Source organism: Amblyomma mixtum, chromosome 6 (genome assembly GCF_055824585.1).
Source record: "Amblyomma mixtum isolate Tamu chromosome 6, ASM5582458v1, whole genome shotgun sequence".
Lineage (NCBI taxonomy): Eukaryota > Metazoa > Arthropoda > Arachnida > Ixodida > Ixodidae > Amblyomma > Amblyomma mixtum.
The window spans coordinates 124,993,954-125,010,573 of NC_143017.1; the positions used below are offsets into that span (position 1 = coordinate 124,993,954).

General features: G+C 45.2%; 1 protein-coding gene across 10 annotated transcripts in view; it reads left to right on the top strand.

The window, feature by feature from the left end:
• Nucleotides 1-16,620, top strand: part of LOC149340280 (thrombospondin type-1 domain-containing protein 7A-like) — a 360,309-nt gene that overhangs the window by 148,555 nt on the left and 195,134 nt on the right. For all 10 annotated transcript variants that reach the window (XM_089549023.1, XM_089549024.1, XM_089549025.1 and 7 more), the window contains one exon: nt 3,172-3,417. In XM_089549023.1, coding sequence (XP_089405149.1) covers nt 3,225-3,417 — 193 coding nt within the window. In that variant the 5' untranslated portion in view covers nt 3,172-3,224. The remainder of the gene's footprint in view (nt 1-3,171; nt 3,418-16,620) is intronic.

Below are 16,620 nucleotides of genomic sequence, written 5' to 3' on the forward strand. Positions count from 1 at the left end.
GTCTTTCCCGTTTGCCGCTTCAAACGACTGATGACGACGCAGACAACTTTGATGAATACTTGGCGTCACTTTCACAAGCCTTCCCCGATCTTCAAGTTTTCCGAACTGAGCAACGCAAAGACCAAACATTAACCTCTTTGTTTGATGCCGCTCAAGATTCTGTAAAGAATACTTTTTGCATTCGCGACGGTTTGCTTTATAAGAAGAATTTCGCTTCTGGAGGAGCACGCATGCTTCTTGTCGTACCCGAAAACCTACGCATCACAGTTCTTGAAATGATGCACGACGACGCCACGTCTGGGCACTTGGGAGTGACACGCACACTCCACCGCACACAGCAACGATTTTACTGGCCTAACATGCGTTCAACCATCCAGCACTATGTAGCCAGCTGTGTGCAATGCCAGCGCTTTAAGCTGCCGACTTCAAGTCCACCTGGCAAACTGCGGCCAATCACACCTCCAACAGCCCCGTTTGAGCAAGTTGGCATTGACCTCCTTGGACCTTTCCCACGGTCCTCGAAAGGAAATCGATGGATTCTTGTGTGCGTAGACCACTTAACCCGTTATTGTGAGACAGCCGCGATACCAGCTGCTACTGCGTCTGAAGTATCTAACTTCTTACTTCGTTTCGTCATTCTTCGGCACGGCCCTCCTGCAGTTCTCATTAGCGACCGTGGACGCCAATTTACAGCGGACGTTGTTGAAGAACTTCTCCGCCTCAGCAGCTGCAGTTTTCGCCACTCCACGCCATATCATCCCCAAACGAACGGTGTGGTAGAACGCACTAATCGGACGCTCACCACCATGCTTGCTATGTACGTCGCTGCAGATCATAAAGACTGGGATGGCGTCCTCCCGTTCGTTACTCATGCATACAACACAGCGCAACATGAGACAACTGGCTACAGCCCCTTTTACCTGCTCTATGCTCGCTCGCCTCGCTGTGGCCTTGACACCATTCTACCATTTTTCATCCACGACGAACCTTCTCTTGCGACCACACTCTGCAGAGCTGAAGAAGCTCGCCAGCTTGCCCGCGTTCGAATTTTATCTTCGCAAGAGCGTTCCAAGAACCGCTACGACGTACAACACCAAGAAGTTTCTTATGTTCCTGGTGACATTGTGTGGTTGTGGACCCCTCTACGCAAGCGTGGTCTGTGTCAGAAACTGCTATCCCACTACACTGGACCGTTTGTTGTGTTGGAGTGCATTAGTGACGTTAATTACGTTATATCGCGACTAACTGCTAGTGGTCGACGGTCACGCCAGTCTCAGGTGGTGCATGTAGCCCGCCTCAAGCGATTCCATCCCAGGCGGTCTGTTTAACTCGCCCGACGGGCTTCGTCTGCGAGGAGGGAAATGTAACGTGCTTCCATAGAACCTCGACGGAAGAAGCAGAAGATGAAGGACGAGCAGAGAGAAAGGAAGAGAAAGAGCTGAAGGACGCTGGTAGGCTTCCTGCTTCCATCCTGCTCCGACCGATCCCCTCTGTGAATAACCCCCCGTGCGTGCTAAGCACGTAACAATATTTTTGCCAAACCGAATCAAACACGATTAGTGCAGCTTTGATACCAAATCGAATACGAGTAGTTTACCTAAAATAGAATCGAATAGAAATCGAATAGAAATCGAATATAAATCGAATAGTGAGAGAACTCAGTCGAATACGATCGAATATTTTTACAAATATTCGCTACTTGCGCGAATACTTCGTGAGAAATCGTGAGAAAATGCGGATGTCCACATTCACTGTTATAGTTGTGTCTGTTAAAAGAAGCAACAGAGATCTACATTTGTGGGGTCGTCGCAACACAAAATCAGCGCATTAACTTCATCACCGTCTTGTTGTGTGCATCCATTTGGTCCCCACATCCTACATACTTAACCGACATGCTTGAATCAGTCCAGAACCGAGCTGCCCGTTTCATTTCACGTAATTATAGCCATCACTCCAGCGTAACGCAAATGAAACTCGATCATTCCATACAGCCTTTAGTTCTTCGCCGTTATATCGCTCTGTTATCCTTGTTTCACAAATATGTTTATAATGCCACACAATCCACACTTCATACCCAGACCGCCTCGAACACGTCTCGTCGATTAAATAACCACTTAAGTTTTGCGCGCATGTACGGCACGACACATGCTTTTAACTTTTCCGCACTCCCTACCGCCATTCGCTTGTGGAACAATCTGCCTGATCACATTGCTTCCGAGTCAGATCAAGAAAAATTTCGTCATCTCCTACACGAGCATTTTTCACAATAGCACTTACAAATCACTTTATCTTGTCTCTTACACTTGGCAATCTGCTTTGAACTTCTTGTGATTTTCTTTTTTCATTGCTACCTCGCTCTTGTGAATTGCTATTTTATGCTGCGTCGTGTGTTCACTTGTATGCCTTGTATATATTATTGCTTTTTTGCGTCTTTTTCCCTGAATATCACTTCACGAATTGTACTCCCTGATATGGTCATTTTTTGTGTTTTTTGCGTTTTTCTTTTTTTTCTTTTTTTTTTACTTTCTAGTATTAATGCCTTACGTTAAGTTTTACTCATGTTATTTCCTTAAGTGTACCTTTGTGGCCTTTCATTACTACAGTTGTTCCTGTTTCATGTTTTGCTGCTTACTCTGTAACCCCCCTTACACAATGCCCCTATGGGGCCTGTAAGGTATTTTAAATAAAAATAAATAAATAGGAAAAGAACATTTTGCAATTGATAAAGAAAGATAATGAACTAGCGTCGCATTTCAGTGCATGAGATGGCCTTGAGCTACGTGTGAGGCATGGCCTCAGAGGTCAGGCATAAGGGCCAGGTTATCTGAACCTGCCTGTTATCTGAACACCGCCACGCATTGTATTGTCACCAACAAACGCAGCAGGAAGCGGGAAGCACAGCCGTTTTCTAGGACGAGGCTCGCCGAACCGCCGAGCTCATGCAAGACAAAGAAGACGCTCGGCCACGCGCTGGGAGACAAGGTTCGGCCACCAGGTGGCGCCGGCAGAGTGTCAGCAGTGTGGCAGTATATTATCTATTAACTATTATCTCGTCAGTAGCTGAAAGGCACCTCCACACCGCTATTATTGCTGAAATTTGTTAGTTCGCACAAAACATAATTAGAAAAGCGATTGTGACCAACACTTTGTCTTTCGTGTCCGTCTTTGCAGCGTACTCGTGCAGTGCGAGAGACGGCGGCGGCGCCTCATGTCCATCATCGGGGATGGCCGGAGGCCACGCCCCCTCTCCTACGTGGCGCACCAGCACCCCCTGGCGAAGGCGCCGGCGATGGCCCCTGGTGTCATGGCTTGTGCTGTCACCACTGCTGCTGCTCTGCCTCCTGGCGGCTGACGCCGGGCGAGCCTCGGCCGCTACAGCACAGCGGGCGAGGCACCGGCCTCATCGATGGGTCGCAGGTCAGTGTGCTGGGGCAAATATTAGGGGCGGATACGATCAGCACGTTTTGGAGGAGTGGAAGCCTGCACCATGCCGCACTTGCTCTAATAATTACCACTACATCGACGCCGACCAAAAAGAGAAATCAAAGCGTGAAGTAACCGTTTTCACCGACACATCTAAAAACGTCTGTATTAGAGTCAGAAAAGCTTGATGAAGAATTTAAAAGGACCCCCTCCCACCTTTTCATATAACTTTGTCGGAAGCTTTCCTATGCCGGAAAAATTGCGCTTTCGAATTCAAATAATTGATGTTCCATGAGTGCTGGTTGAAAATGAGCGGTCTTACTTGATGTACTTCTCTCCTAGCATTCGTTGTTACGCTGAACGTGCTGAATATTCAAGCTTCCGGGATTTTGTTTACGTGCCGAGAAAAGTTTATTTGAAGTCTGAAGTCAACTTTTTTATTTCTAAGGAGGTGCGTACTTACGCGAAGAAGGCAGGACACAACAAAGAAACACATACGACATTTACAGAGCGTTATGTCTTGTCTTCTTCGTGTAGGTAAATACCGTATTAGAAATGAACCAACTCGTCTAAACAAAACTATTCATTAAACTTTTATATTGACACAAACGCAGAAGGATTCCGGACGCTGTCAAGCTTTCTGGATGCGAATTTGGGAGGAAAAGGTTATAGAAGTTTGAACACAAAACAGCTTTATAATCGGCGCATCTTCATGAAAACGAACTGCCAGGTACCTTTCTGGGCGATGTCCATCAAAAATATGCGAAGAATTCTGTAGAAAATTCCAATTCCGGATCATATTCTTCTTCATATATAGGGCTCCATGTCATGTACCATATATTTTTAGGCATGGATGCCGCCGTTTGTGACTGGTTGGCCTGCGTGTTAATACTGAACTCCTTCCTGAAACATACTCACTCCTAAACGAACATTTTTTAGCCAAAAAAGAAGCACTCGAGCAAGCAGCAACCGCATTAGTTTTCCTTTTCATACTGCACGGTGCCCTAATTTCGGTGAACTAGTGCACATAATTGCTTTCCTGAAAGCTCTTTTCACTTTTTTACTAGCTAGAGTGTAACAAAAACAAGATATTTCCTATCGATCCACATAGCACTACAATATCATAGCCTAAGCCACAGCGCAAAAAAAAAAAAAAACCCTCTATTTTTGGCGTATTCTGTTCTGAGAATTCAGGCCATTAGAAAGCATTTCCTGGCCCTTCAAAGATGTCTTTACTACAACAAGCTCGGAAGCCGGTAGCTGGACAGCTGACAAAGCTTGACAGTCGATAGCTGGCGTTTGTAACCTAAAAAAGTCTGCAGGCACACAAGGTAGACCCGGAAGTTTTGTTTTATATTTTTATTTTTTTTCACAACGACATCACTGCAAACAGCATTCATATTTTGGGGAAGCATGCTCCACTATTTTGTAACATATGTAGTCAGAAATTAAAAGGAAGGAATTCATCTGAATGTGGACAGACTTCGTGTATGTAGCAGGAACAAGATAAGCCGATCATTACGGCTAAGAAGAACTGGTAAAGCACCGCTAGTAGAAGCGAAGCTAGCAGAAAGTTGCACGAATTCACTTAAAGGCACTGGAACACATTACTAAAAAGAGAGTCATTTTGTTAAAAGGCATGTTTGGAAAATACCCCCACTCATTTAAGAAATTCTTGGAACCAAAACAAGTATGTTTAGCCGGCTCACCAGCCCGAGTCTAACGCTTCGCGCGGTCGTGCGTAGGCGCACTCACGCAGGACGTAATGTGAAAACAGGGTTGTTTACGAAGCCGAAAGCTCTTCGTTTACGATCCAGGTGCTGTTTACTTGTAGCGCTGTGTTTTGAGCCGCTTATACAGGGTTTTGCTCTAACTTGAAGTCCGGAAAGGTTGCGTGGTACTTCCGCTATGCGTGGGAGTTCCAAAAGACGATGTTACTGAGAGGTACCGATGCCAGCTCATGACGCACATGAAGAAATAACATGTTTAATTATCAGAGTGCAGTTCTCAGTGTGCCTTTTTATATTTGCGTTTATTTTTTTCCTGACTCGCTGAACAACCTACAACATTTTATTTGCACCTTATAAGTGATTTCTTGGTTTAGGGAGCAGTTTTTTTTACGTGATATCTTTAATCCTTAAGACAACTTATGTTAGTAATAAAACGAGGAAAGAAATGGTGTATTGAAAAAAAAAAGAATTTATTATTTTGCCCTCAGCACAAGACAGAAGTACCTAGATGCTTTCATTATTTTTTGATGTGTCAGCATTCTCTGCGCAGCCCATATTGCTGTACTATGCTCCATTATATTGCAAAAAATGAAAGACATAGTGATCCTAATGTCGCACCAAGACAATTGAAGTTGACCTGGAGCGATAGGTATTGTATCGTAAGCACAAACACACATCCTTGATCGAAAACGGAGCAATAATAAGTCAGAAAAAAGACAGATACCAAATACAGGTATCGTAATCATCGGCTGATTTAGAGAATAAAATTTTGACGCGACATCAATTTTCGGAAGCGTATCCTAGACTCTACGCTGCATTGCCATTCACGTGAGAACGGTGGCAGCCGGTACTTTTCGTTAAAGACATAACGACTGGCTGGGAGGTTTTTAAATCAATTTTCACGGCTATAAATGCGTCTTCGGCTGCCGAACGAACGTCAACATGCCCAAAAAGAGGCAAAGAATCAGTTTCTACTCTGAAGCCCAGTTGCATGAACATGTTCAATCTCCCTTTAATCATACATAGATCTATCATTGTCTTGATTCTTCACCGGTGCGAAAAACAACATCCTCACACTGCTGCTTGCTGTCATAAAAGTTAAATATGGCAGATGTGTACAAGTAGTATTTTTTTGCGAGTATTGCTTTTTAAAGCTAAGCGCTTGCCGTTGCTTCAAAAATTTTGCTTGAATTCGCACCGTTCAGTTTTTTTTTATTTACTACAAATACCTCAAGGGCCCTCGGATGAGGGCTTTACATGAGGGGTTACGCTAAAGGGAAGTGCTGTCCTATTATCGTGTGTCCGAGGTCGTCTGTGATATGCTCGCTGTTACTCAAATCGTATAAAAGCTGCATGCTCAGATGTGCGGGCTAGACCATTAACCAGGTATGGGGCAGCCATTACTTGCGATAGCAACATTCGTCGCCGTGAGCTCCGTCGCACTTTTCGTGTAGTCTTTAACGATATAGAGCAGCCGTGACACACAAGGAGTGGCTCTTTCTGTAGCATGCTCTTAAAATCGAAAGAGTACAAAAGGCATGGCCAGAGCGCTGATAGCTAACATTACAGGAAGCAATCAGGGTACTTGAAGATGGCACGGGAGCTTCTGTACTTGGTAGATGGGCATACAGGTAGGCATGGTGTTCTTCTCCTTAATGACAAAATTGAGCTTGATGTAATCTAGCACCGGTCGAGGTTCATTATCTTACTTACGAGCCCAAGTCTCGCGTTACAAGCGTAAAAAGCCATGGCCGATTTTCTTGGGGCATTACGCACTCGGCCGTCTTTTCTAAGCGCCATGGACAGACACCGCTAATAAGAGGTATTCCATGGGCTGCTTCTCAATAAACGGCTGTAATTGGTCTGACTTCCTGCGTTTACAGATCTTTCCTTCCAACCCCAGCCGGCCGTTTCTGTCAGCATAACGAGTAAGTACAGCTATTACGAGGCAATGCTCTATTAGTTACACGAAACATCAAACAATGGTGGCTTCTGTGCTTCCCATTTAAGCCTTAATATTTCGCAGCGCTTTCAGGAATATATTGATACCGAAGCAAGCAAATAAACGGCCTTCATTGAAAGCAGAGCTTTTCTTCCTAGAGCGTCAACGCATAGCATTGTGTCTGTCTAATAATTCGCTGAAGTCTGAGCCATAATAGTCGGTCAAAAAAAAAATGCTCGGCTGCTGAGAATCGTACATGCTTTAGTTTCAGTCTCCAGTCCGATAGCGAACTGAAGTCCACACAAAGCTCACGCCTAAACACATCGCACTTGCGAGAAAAAGACTCACCTTTACCTAGACAGTAAAAAGTTGGCTTAAATCAGTATGTTCGCCTAATGGATTAACAGGCATCAACCTGATCACGACGCCGAAGCGCTTCTACATGCTTGCTTCAGCGAAAAGAACAGCCAAACGAAAGTAAAACTAACTATGGCTTGCAGATTTTGCAACCGCTAGGCTGGGTGCAACGATTTTAAAAGCACCGTCTTCCGGTCGACTTCTCTTCATTTTGTGCTCGTGAATTCTTTCCGTGTTTCCAGCTTAGTGTCAAGGCGTATGAGGCGAGATATTTCCGACCCGAGCCGAGTGTCGGCCTGGGGCAATATTTCCGTTATCCGCAACCCAATATATTTGTCGAGCATGATGTAAGCTTCTCCGAGGGACCGATGCTTTTCCGAAATGCACCAATTAACCGGAGGTGCTAATTAGCTGGTGTGTGGTGCTCACATGCTTCCAAATGTTACCAAGCGCGAGTAAGAACTTATGAGATTATTATGAACACTTGGTTCATCAAGAGAGAAGGACGACTTTATTTTGCGTCCCAGGTTCAGGTCAGGTCTGAGTTTCTATCATATGTTCGATTGCTATTAGTTTAGCTATAAGATAAAATGCAGCGTCAGTTAATCACACTGCTTTACTTAGTTTTTTATTTGATTCAATGACCGTGTTCGCTTAGTTTATAATCGCTTTTAGTACCCTTCGGCCTTATTAAAAAGAACTAGGACAGCTGAAAGTTCTCTGAAATTTGCCCTTCTAGGTCAGTGCCGATTTCGTTTGTCCTTTGTTGCTCTATGTCTGAACTGAGAAAGGAAAAAACTATCTTGATCTTCAGATTTTCTTTTTTAAAGGAACCGGACACTGATCTGCACATGTCAGGAGATTTAAGGCGGAAAGGCAAACATCGTGCCTTAAACTGTAAAAATCGAGCGCTGCAATGTCAAAGAAACGAGGATTTATAATTTTAATCCGGCATTAAAAATCGCATAAAAGCTTGTGGGGAAAGTCGCCATTGTCACTGCAGTCCACCACGGGACCACATCTCCGTAATATATCGTTTATTTGTTTTAAATGCGCAGTGGTTTTTTTTTTTAAGATTGTTCGTCATGTTTTATTATAGGTTGCACGCTCTCCAGAGTGCCATTCGATGAAAAACAACGCTGCTTTCACTTCGTCGACCATGCGCTTTAAGCTTTTTTTACTAAATGGCTGCACTGTGTTTTGAATTTCTTGGATGGGGCGGCAACCACGGTCTACTAAAATTTTTGTCGGGGAAGCGTGAATCACTGTGCCGTAAGAGCTTTGGTTATGGAAACTGAATTGGGCGCTACTCCATATACTACAGATACCTTATTGCCACCTGGCGGGAGAGATTTATGACAGTTTTTATTACAGTGCTTTTGCCGATGTGCTGTCGCCATCGCGATCACTGATCATGGTTTCCAGCGTCGGGATATATAAAAATAGGCGCATGCAATAGTTTAAATATTCTTGATAAAAATTTTCTACAGCGTTTCCAATAAAAGTGTTGCGGATACTTTAGGCAGCAAGATTTCTTCTGCTGCCTAAAGCAGCAGAAAGCATCAGCTTAAACAGAGAGCATCCTTTCCTTCGTGCACGTTTTTGCCGCGCACTAGGTTGTGTAGACACGCGCAAAAGTTAGAACATTTATTTTTCGAAAGTTACCACGGTTTTCGCGGCATTCTCACCCATGGGCTGCCTAACAAGTAAACGTATCCTTACTTAATTTGAAACTGCGTTTTTAATTATCCTTTAATGCTGAGGTATATTCTAGGTCTTTCGCGCCAGATACCAGCGGTCCTACTTTTCGGTTCGTATTGTCGACCCTACCAGGATTACGTCTACATAAGCGTAAACTGCATAAACGGACACCTGTGATGTACATCCCGTACATGGTGATGTGGTTGCAAGTGGCAGGTTATCCACGCTGTCCAGGTAAGCCTGTAAAAAAGAAAGGAATAATTACTCGACAAAGAAGACATAATAGACATAACAACGCCCTGACATAATACGCCAGCTACATTGGGAGCTCCCTCAGTGAGCAGCAAAGAAGGGCGCTTTAATGCGCCTCCAGTCGCATGTGCAATGGAACTGCAGGGATATCCGTAGCCTATATAGCCAGAGTATCGGGGTATGTCTGCATTTATTTTTCCACACCCTATTGATAACTGGCTTCACCTACTAGCACTTGATAGGCTCGCATGCGAAAGTGTGTACGCTTAGCGAACAACGCTTTCTTGCAACAGTTTTCCCTTTGTATCTTGACTCAGCTGGTCAGGAGGAGAAGCATGGTAAGTCTACAGGATTACTGCAGGGGACGGTCGCGAGGGAAGCTGCTTACCTCGCTTGTGCACTTTCCCGAAACTTGAGATTAAAGCGCCCGCTGGCCTACGACTCAGTTGCGTAGTGTTTACAAACAGGGAACAACAATGGAGGCTAATGGATGTACGACTTCGTCAAGCTTGAAGTCCGTCTAGACGAAACGAGCTGTAGCCGTCGCCAGTTCGTAAGCGCGAGCACTGTCCGCTCCCTAGCAGCCCTCTTTGAAGTTGAGCGCTAATCCTATTGAAAGCAGCTCGCTCGTAAGCAGTGAATGCGCGCAAATTGCGTCACCGTTCACAAAGCTCCGGTTCGCTCTCGTTCCCGCAGGAGCGCAGATGTTACGCGCGAGCAAGCTTTGAGTGAGGACCTATCTACGCACACCAACAGCTCTTTCGCAAAGAGTGCCACCGATGGCGTAACTTTGTTTTGTGAGCCCTAAAGGAGCACGCACTGTTCTGTAGAAGGTTAGCTGATATTCATTGCTGCCGAAAACTACACTAATCGTCAGTGAAGTGAAAGGGCCGAATTTAAGCCAACTCGCGCTGGTGCGCTTTTGAGTAAAGGGACTTTGCGCGACGCTTTAAAGCCAAAAGGAGAGCTCTCATGCTATGTCGACATAGTAGTGTCTGCTTATGAAAACACGACGAAGCCGCACACCATACGCTTATTTGTTTAAGTCCATTTGCGTGCTTCGAAACATTGTTCGTCATTTGCACGCCATGTGTAGCTGGACTGCTCGTGATATATTGCTAAGAGGACCGCATTGCAGCGAAAGGAGCCTTACGTGAAGCTTTAACCTATGTAGGACCATGCTTCATGGGACAGACACTACATCTTCCACAAACTTCAAGATCGTCGACTGGGGCTACGCAAGGTGGACCGAATCAATTTTAATGACCGCGTAAACAAAACGTTCAAGGATGCGGCACACGAAATGAGCTTTGTGAGCAACCTGCTTGGTTATAACACATCTGGCATGCCCGATGATCTGTTATATCATAACAAAAACTAACAAAGCAACCAAAGAAGGGAGCCGGCAAAGAATGGGAATGCCTACGCTGTACCCGAGAAACCGATTTTCTCATTTTCTCTCATCGTAGGTCTTTTTATGAGGTAGAGAGCCTGTGTGGCCGTCCGACAAGCACCGCATTGCTGGCGGGTACGAAAACCGATTCGCTCACGACAGTTTCGCCGCTCGTTACCAAAGCGCGCATCTTGGTCCTGCATGCGAAGCGAGCGCTCGCATTTGCGTCACCGCTCTGGCGCGTCGGGAATCTCGCGGCGATCGATCCGCACTTGCGATGAATAAACGAGTGGGGCGCCGAGGCGGTCCTCGGCTGGGCGCAGATGCTTCGGATACGGGCTTGCTACACCCTATCTACAGGATGCGTCAGTGTGTCCTGTACTAGCTTAAATGCCCCGCGAAACACGCTTCGCTTCGAGATGTAGTTTGTTTTTCAGCGAGATTTTTCCAACTCCTCTCTTGCTGGAAAGCCGAAAAGAGGGCCAGGCTCAGCGCAGACAGCAGTCGTAATCATTGGCTGATAATGTTTCAACATGCGTTTTTCTCAATTTTTTTTCCTCAGTACAGGCTAAATTAAGCTGCTGTAATTTTCCAAATTTTGTTTCAGAAAGAGAGGAAACATAGTTTCTATGCATCTGTGACGTATCAGAAGCCATTCAGTAGCAGCATAAATGCGAACGATGGAAAGATTCCTTGAGAAACACAAATATGCGCAAGAAAAGACGCTTGAAGAGCTGTTTTTTATACATGGAGTGCTGTATTTCTTTTCTTTTGTTTGCATTTTATTGGATCATAGTGGCTGACGAAAAGGGCATAGACCACATATGCGCAAATAATTGTGAAACATTTGAGGCAGGCTTTAAACAGCTGTGAATTTGATATAAGTCGCTGTGCGAATACGAAGACGTTGCGTCATAATCTCCGCCAAGCGAGTTTGTGAAACCCTCTCATCTTGCATCATAACAGCACCAGTCGCATCGAGATTCGTGGGCAGCTGGCCTCAGTTTTTCACTGCCTACACCCTCAATACAGTTAATCAGCATGTGTGTTAAAACATTTGTGCGTAACGCCTTGGGAAAAGAAAGAAAATCGGTCAACCTGCTTAAAAATTCATGTCATCGCCTTTTGTCATTCATGTCATGACCTTTGAACAAAGTTTCTTTTCTGAGCAAGGTTTCTTGCCAGAATTATTCCTATTCTTGCCCTGCTTCGCGCTCTGCGCGGTCCATTTTACCGCTTCCTCGTCTGTACGCTACATAATGTTGACGACAAAACCAACCCTTTCCGCTGTGCATTCCTTAATGTCTGGCAAGGCAGAAATTTGGGCGAGTTGGTACGTATTCATGATATTGTTCACAGCGCAACAAGAACGGGAAAAACGAAAGACGTAAGAGTAACACAAACAAGCACTGACCTTAATGCCTGGAATTGCCAGAAGAGGAACCGATGAGGTTACCTCGAGTAAGGCAACTTTCCTTCGCGTTGTCCAGTAGTACAGGTTTTCCCCGTCGCGCCAAAGGTAAATCATTCGCGAACTCTGCTGTCATGGGTGCGGGGTCCATCCTAAGCAGTACTCCTTGCGGGCCTGACAAAGTGATGGAGCACCGTGTTGGCGGGGGCTAATGAAATGAATGTCAATCATCACACATTCTGCCTCGCTGGCCGATTAGGACTTGTTCTGTTACATCACAGCTTTACTTACACTGCGTTGGCTGCGTCCGGCACTTCTATATGTTTGTGAACGTAACGAAGTGCATTAGGGGACCTCTTTGGGTAGGCAGACAAAAGGTGCTTGACGATTGTAGCGCGTTTTTTTTCTCGACAGCTTGCTGAGTAAGAGAGGTGCTCACACTATGTCGTTTTCCTCTTGTCACTACCGGAGTAGGGCGTAATGTTTCCACTTTTGGCTGAACGTGATTACCTGCCGGCTGGAGGACACAACGTGACAATCGCTGTCTAGCCAGCTGAGGCCCCTTATCTTCACGGCACACTTTTAGCGGGGATAAAGGAAGACATCTCGACACAACAACGTCATAGCTACGTTTTAGTCCTGCCGAAAAGCAGGTCATGCTTTCTGGCTTTCTCTTTCATGGGGGAAGGCCGTTAACATTTTTAGAGGTTCCATTTGTTTACACCTATTAAGGAAGAATGTGTGTGGAAACAAACCTGACGTAACTTTCAAGGCTTGCTCTTCCGCTCCTCACGCCGTATGTGCCTTTCCCGAGATGCCGAAGTGGACCCATCTCAGCTGCTAAGGGTCTTTCCAGCTGTAACATCAACGAGAATACAACACCTGGCAACTGCGGGTCTCTTACTGGGCAGTGCAGTGTCCTATGCTACTTGGGCACATTTACCCCACCGTCGATTTCTTCTTGGCTTTATCAGCTGAGCAAACCTTTTCCCATTCATATAAGCACACCCATTAACATCCTCAGGCAATAAAGACCGCTTTAAGAGAAAGGATGTCATAACCAGAGTGGAAAATTTAATGTCAACTAGCTCTAGCCGCTCACACAAAACACTTAAGCGCACTCGCGAGAGCTGGATAATATGTTTTTTTCAAGAAATACGTTTGGCTAGAAAAAGCAGACAAAGAGCAGATGAGAACGTGTTTCACTGTCACCAGTTGATAGTGGATACATTGAACACAAAGCAGAATTTTTAAATTTTGTGAAATAAAATGTAATCAGATATGCTATCAGACTCCGCAAGGTTACGACTGTTGGGAAGTCAGTTTATATAGGCTGAATACGAACATAATTTATTTAATTTTTCTTTTGCTGTATGAAATCAATCTGATAAAAAGAGGCGTCTCGCTGCCTCCTGTTTGCTTTAATTTCTACTCAACCTGCTGACGCTTGGTTTATTGGAAGCGCCGTTTCTCAAGTTGAATAGAGATTCAAGGATGGAGCTCGAAAAAGATGCGATACAGATTAGAAAGAAAATCTTAATGCCGAAAAATGTGAGGATCCTTTCGACAATACCATCTGAAGCGCCAGCGGTGTTGGAGGGCGACTCACTTAGCAATCCTGTGCAGGGTGCTTATCATCTGAATGCCATTCTGGAAGTTCAGATGCGTGCATATCTCAGGAGTCGTATTCGGTTGAAACGAAAATTCCCGATGAAGTTGCGAAAACGAAACTACCGAAGGAGCAACATATATGCTGCCTATAAAGATTGAAACGTTCGAAACGGGAAGAAAAGACTCAAATCTTTCAGGTACCCCCCCCCCCCCCCCCCCTAGAACTCTCGCGCAGGCAAAATCTCATCCATACTCGCTTCAATTTGAAGTCTCGGAGCTGTTTGCATCATGAGACACTCCTGAATATCTGATATCGGTTCTTTCAATATGTGGCAACACCGACACACAAATGCGGCCAGTTCTTTGCCTCACAAGCGAGCCGTGCATAAGTCAGGAACGCGTATCTGAGTGCCATCGATATGACGTGCGCCCAGTGTTCGAAAAGAGGCTTTGGAATGAGGTTCGATGAATCACTGCATGAAACGTCTTTCAGAGGGTTGCAATCGTTTCCATAGCTTTGGAAAAGCACCACGATTCAGCGAACACCAGAGCCTTAAGGTGAGATTGCTTGCCGTCGGGACACGTTTGGCGGCACATCTCCTAAACGTGTGTCACCCCTTCAGGACGTCCGTTCGCGCAGGTCTAATTTTTGTAGTGTGTTGAAAGTAATATTATTGCGGCCATGGAACCAAAGTAAGAGTATAAAACCAAGCTGTGGAGAATGTTTCCTTCCGAGGATGTAAGATCATATGAAATCAAGCTCGTGCTTTAAATTCTGCTTGCCTAAGCACAAAGGCTTCATCGAAGAAATCTTCTTTCGACGCTTATAAGCAATAGTGTCTTAAGGGGATAGTTCGTGTGCCTTTAGCCCACGCTATTTTGCAGAATTGCTTGAACAGTGGAAATGGACGTGTCATTTAAAAAACAATGCATGAACTTTCAATAACATCTTTGAATTTAACTCCCGAGTTTTTCTCTTAGATTCCGTCAGATAAGGACGACGAGAGAAAAAATAGCAAGGTTTGTTGTTATTGGTCGCATTCGAGATTTTGCATCTTTGCTCTAGCGAGGGTAGCCTAATTTTAACTCGCAATAATGCTTGTAGCATCTTGTTTATCATTTCTAGAAAACAAAACCCCTTAACAGACATTTATCTCTCGTAGGAATATTACAACGGATTATTTACACTCCCTTTCCACTAATGCCTGTTAGAGGTAAAGAAAAACAACGTAAGGACTGGCTAATAGACACCTCAGGCAAATAGAGGAAAAATAGCCTCGCTTCACATCCCCGCAGAGCATTCCGATTTGCCCCGCAGCGGTGGCCTAGTGGTTTGTGCATCTCCCTCGCATGCGGGAAGTTGCGGAGTTCGATCCGCAGTGTCGCCAGGTATCAACCGGTGGTGCAATGGGTGCAAGCTTTCCCCTGTCCTGGTGCTCGGATTCTTTAGGGTGAAATGCTTGGGAAATTCGTCTTTGACCACACTTTGAGTACACAAAAAATACCGTCTGCCATAGTGCTCTTCCCCCCCAGAGGCCCTCACACGATAAAAAAAAAAAGTCATCGTTGTCATCATCACCATCCTCATTCGCACGGAGTCACTGGTAGCGCAGTCTATTTGCGGTTAACAGTTTCTGTTTCCAATCGGCTTAAGTGCCTGTCTTTGTTGCATTTTCGGGGAATGTTTCTGCGCGTGATCATATGTAACTTGGACACAAGTTTTACAGCTGATAGCATCACGTCACTATCTTCTCCATTGATTTTATACCATCTTCTCCTTTTCGAATGCAGTTGCAGACTTAACAAAAGTTGTTCAGGTGAACTTTTACACTTTTTATCACATTAAAGGCAGCCACGCTCTCTTTTATGATCCATGCATTCGAGCCCACTTATAATAAACCTGATGGTCACGCGGGTCGCCTTCGTTGCATCCGATGTGCGTAGTCAGTGGACTTCGCATATTAGGGCCAAAAATAAAACTTCAGACAAAACTGACGCGCATTCTTCAATCATTGCACCATGCACGTCTGCTACATAGTCATAATGACTACGTCCATGCGGCGAACTTTTTAAGGTGCAATATAAGCTCTTCGACATAGTTACGCGTTCCGAACTCGTAGCCTTGCTGCCAACGATCTGCTTTTGGAGACGCGATATAACAACCGCGGTTGAAGTGCACTCAGCAGCTAGGGTTAGGTAAGATTTTTCGTCATCGCAGTATACAGATTCAATAAGTTGGGAAGCGCTAGTACTTTGCGCACAATAGCGCCGTTAGTTCATGGCTTTTCGACGTCGGCCGTGTCCTACACGCCAAAGATATCATCCTAGTCGAGATATCAGGTCCGACCAGCTTTGCATCAATGGAACATTGCGAGAAGTACTCATTCGTCTCGTCACGTGGGTTTTATACTGCATCACCTGTCGTTCCTCACCTCATTTAGCGACCAATCAATAGCGCACCGCACTTTTCGCACGGGGTAGCACCGCAAACGACGGAGAGCCGGTTGGGTAGGTGACAGATGTTATGAAACCGGATGGGCCTGCATAGCATACCACGTGTCCCGTAGCCGAAGTGTTAACATTGCTGCCACTGGTTGATCACCGACCGAACGCAATAGTTTTCACTTCAATGCTACCATTTCTAGCACCCACTACGCTTCTCCTTCTATTTTAGGCAATTAGCCGGGCGGCCACACACGCATGTCCTCAGTTATATCGTAGCTCTTCTCGCCTTTCGAAACATGCTTGGCCTGTGCTTATCTACAATGTCAATGGTACCTTTTTTATTGCTTTCCTGAGT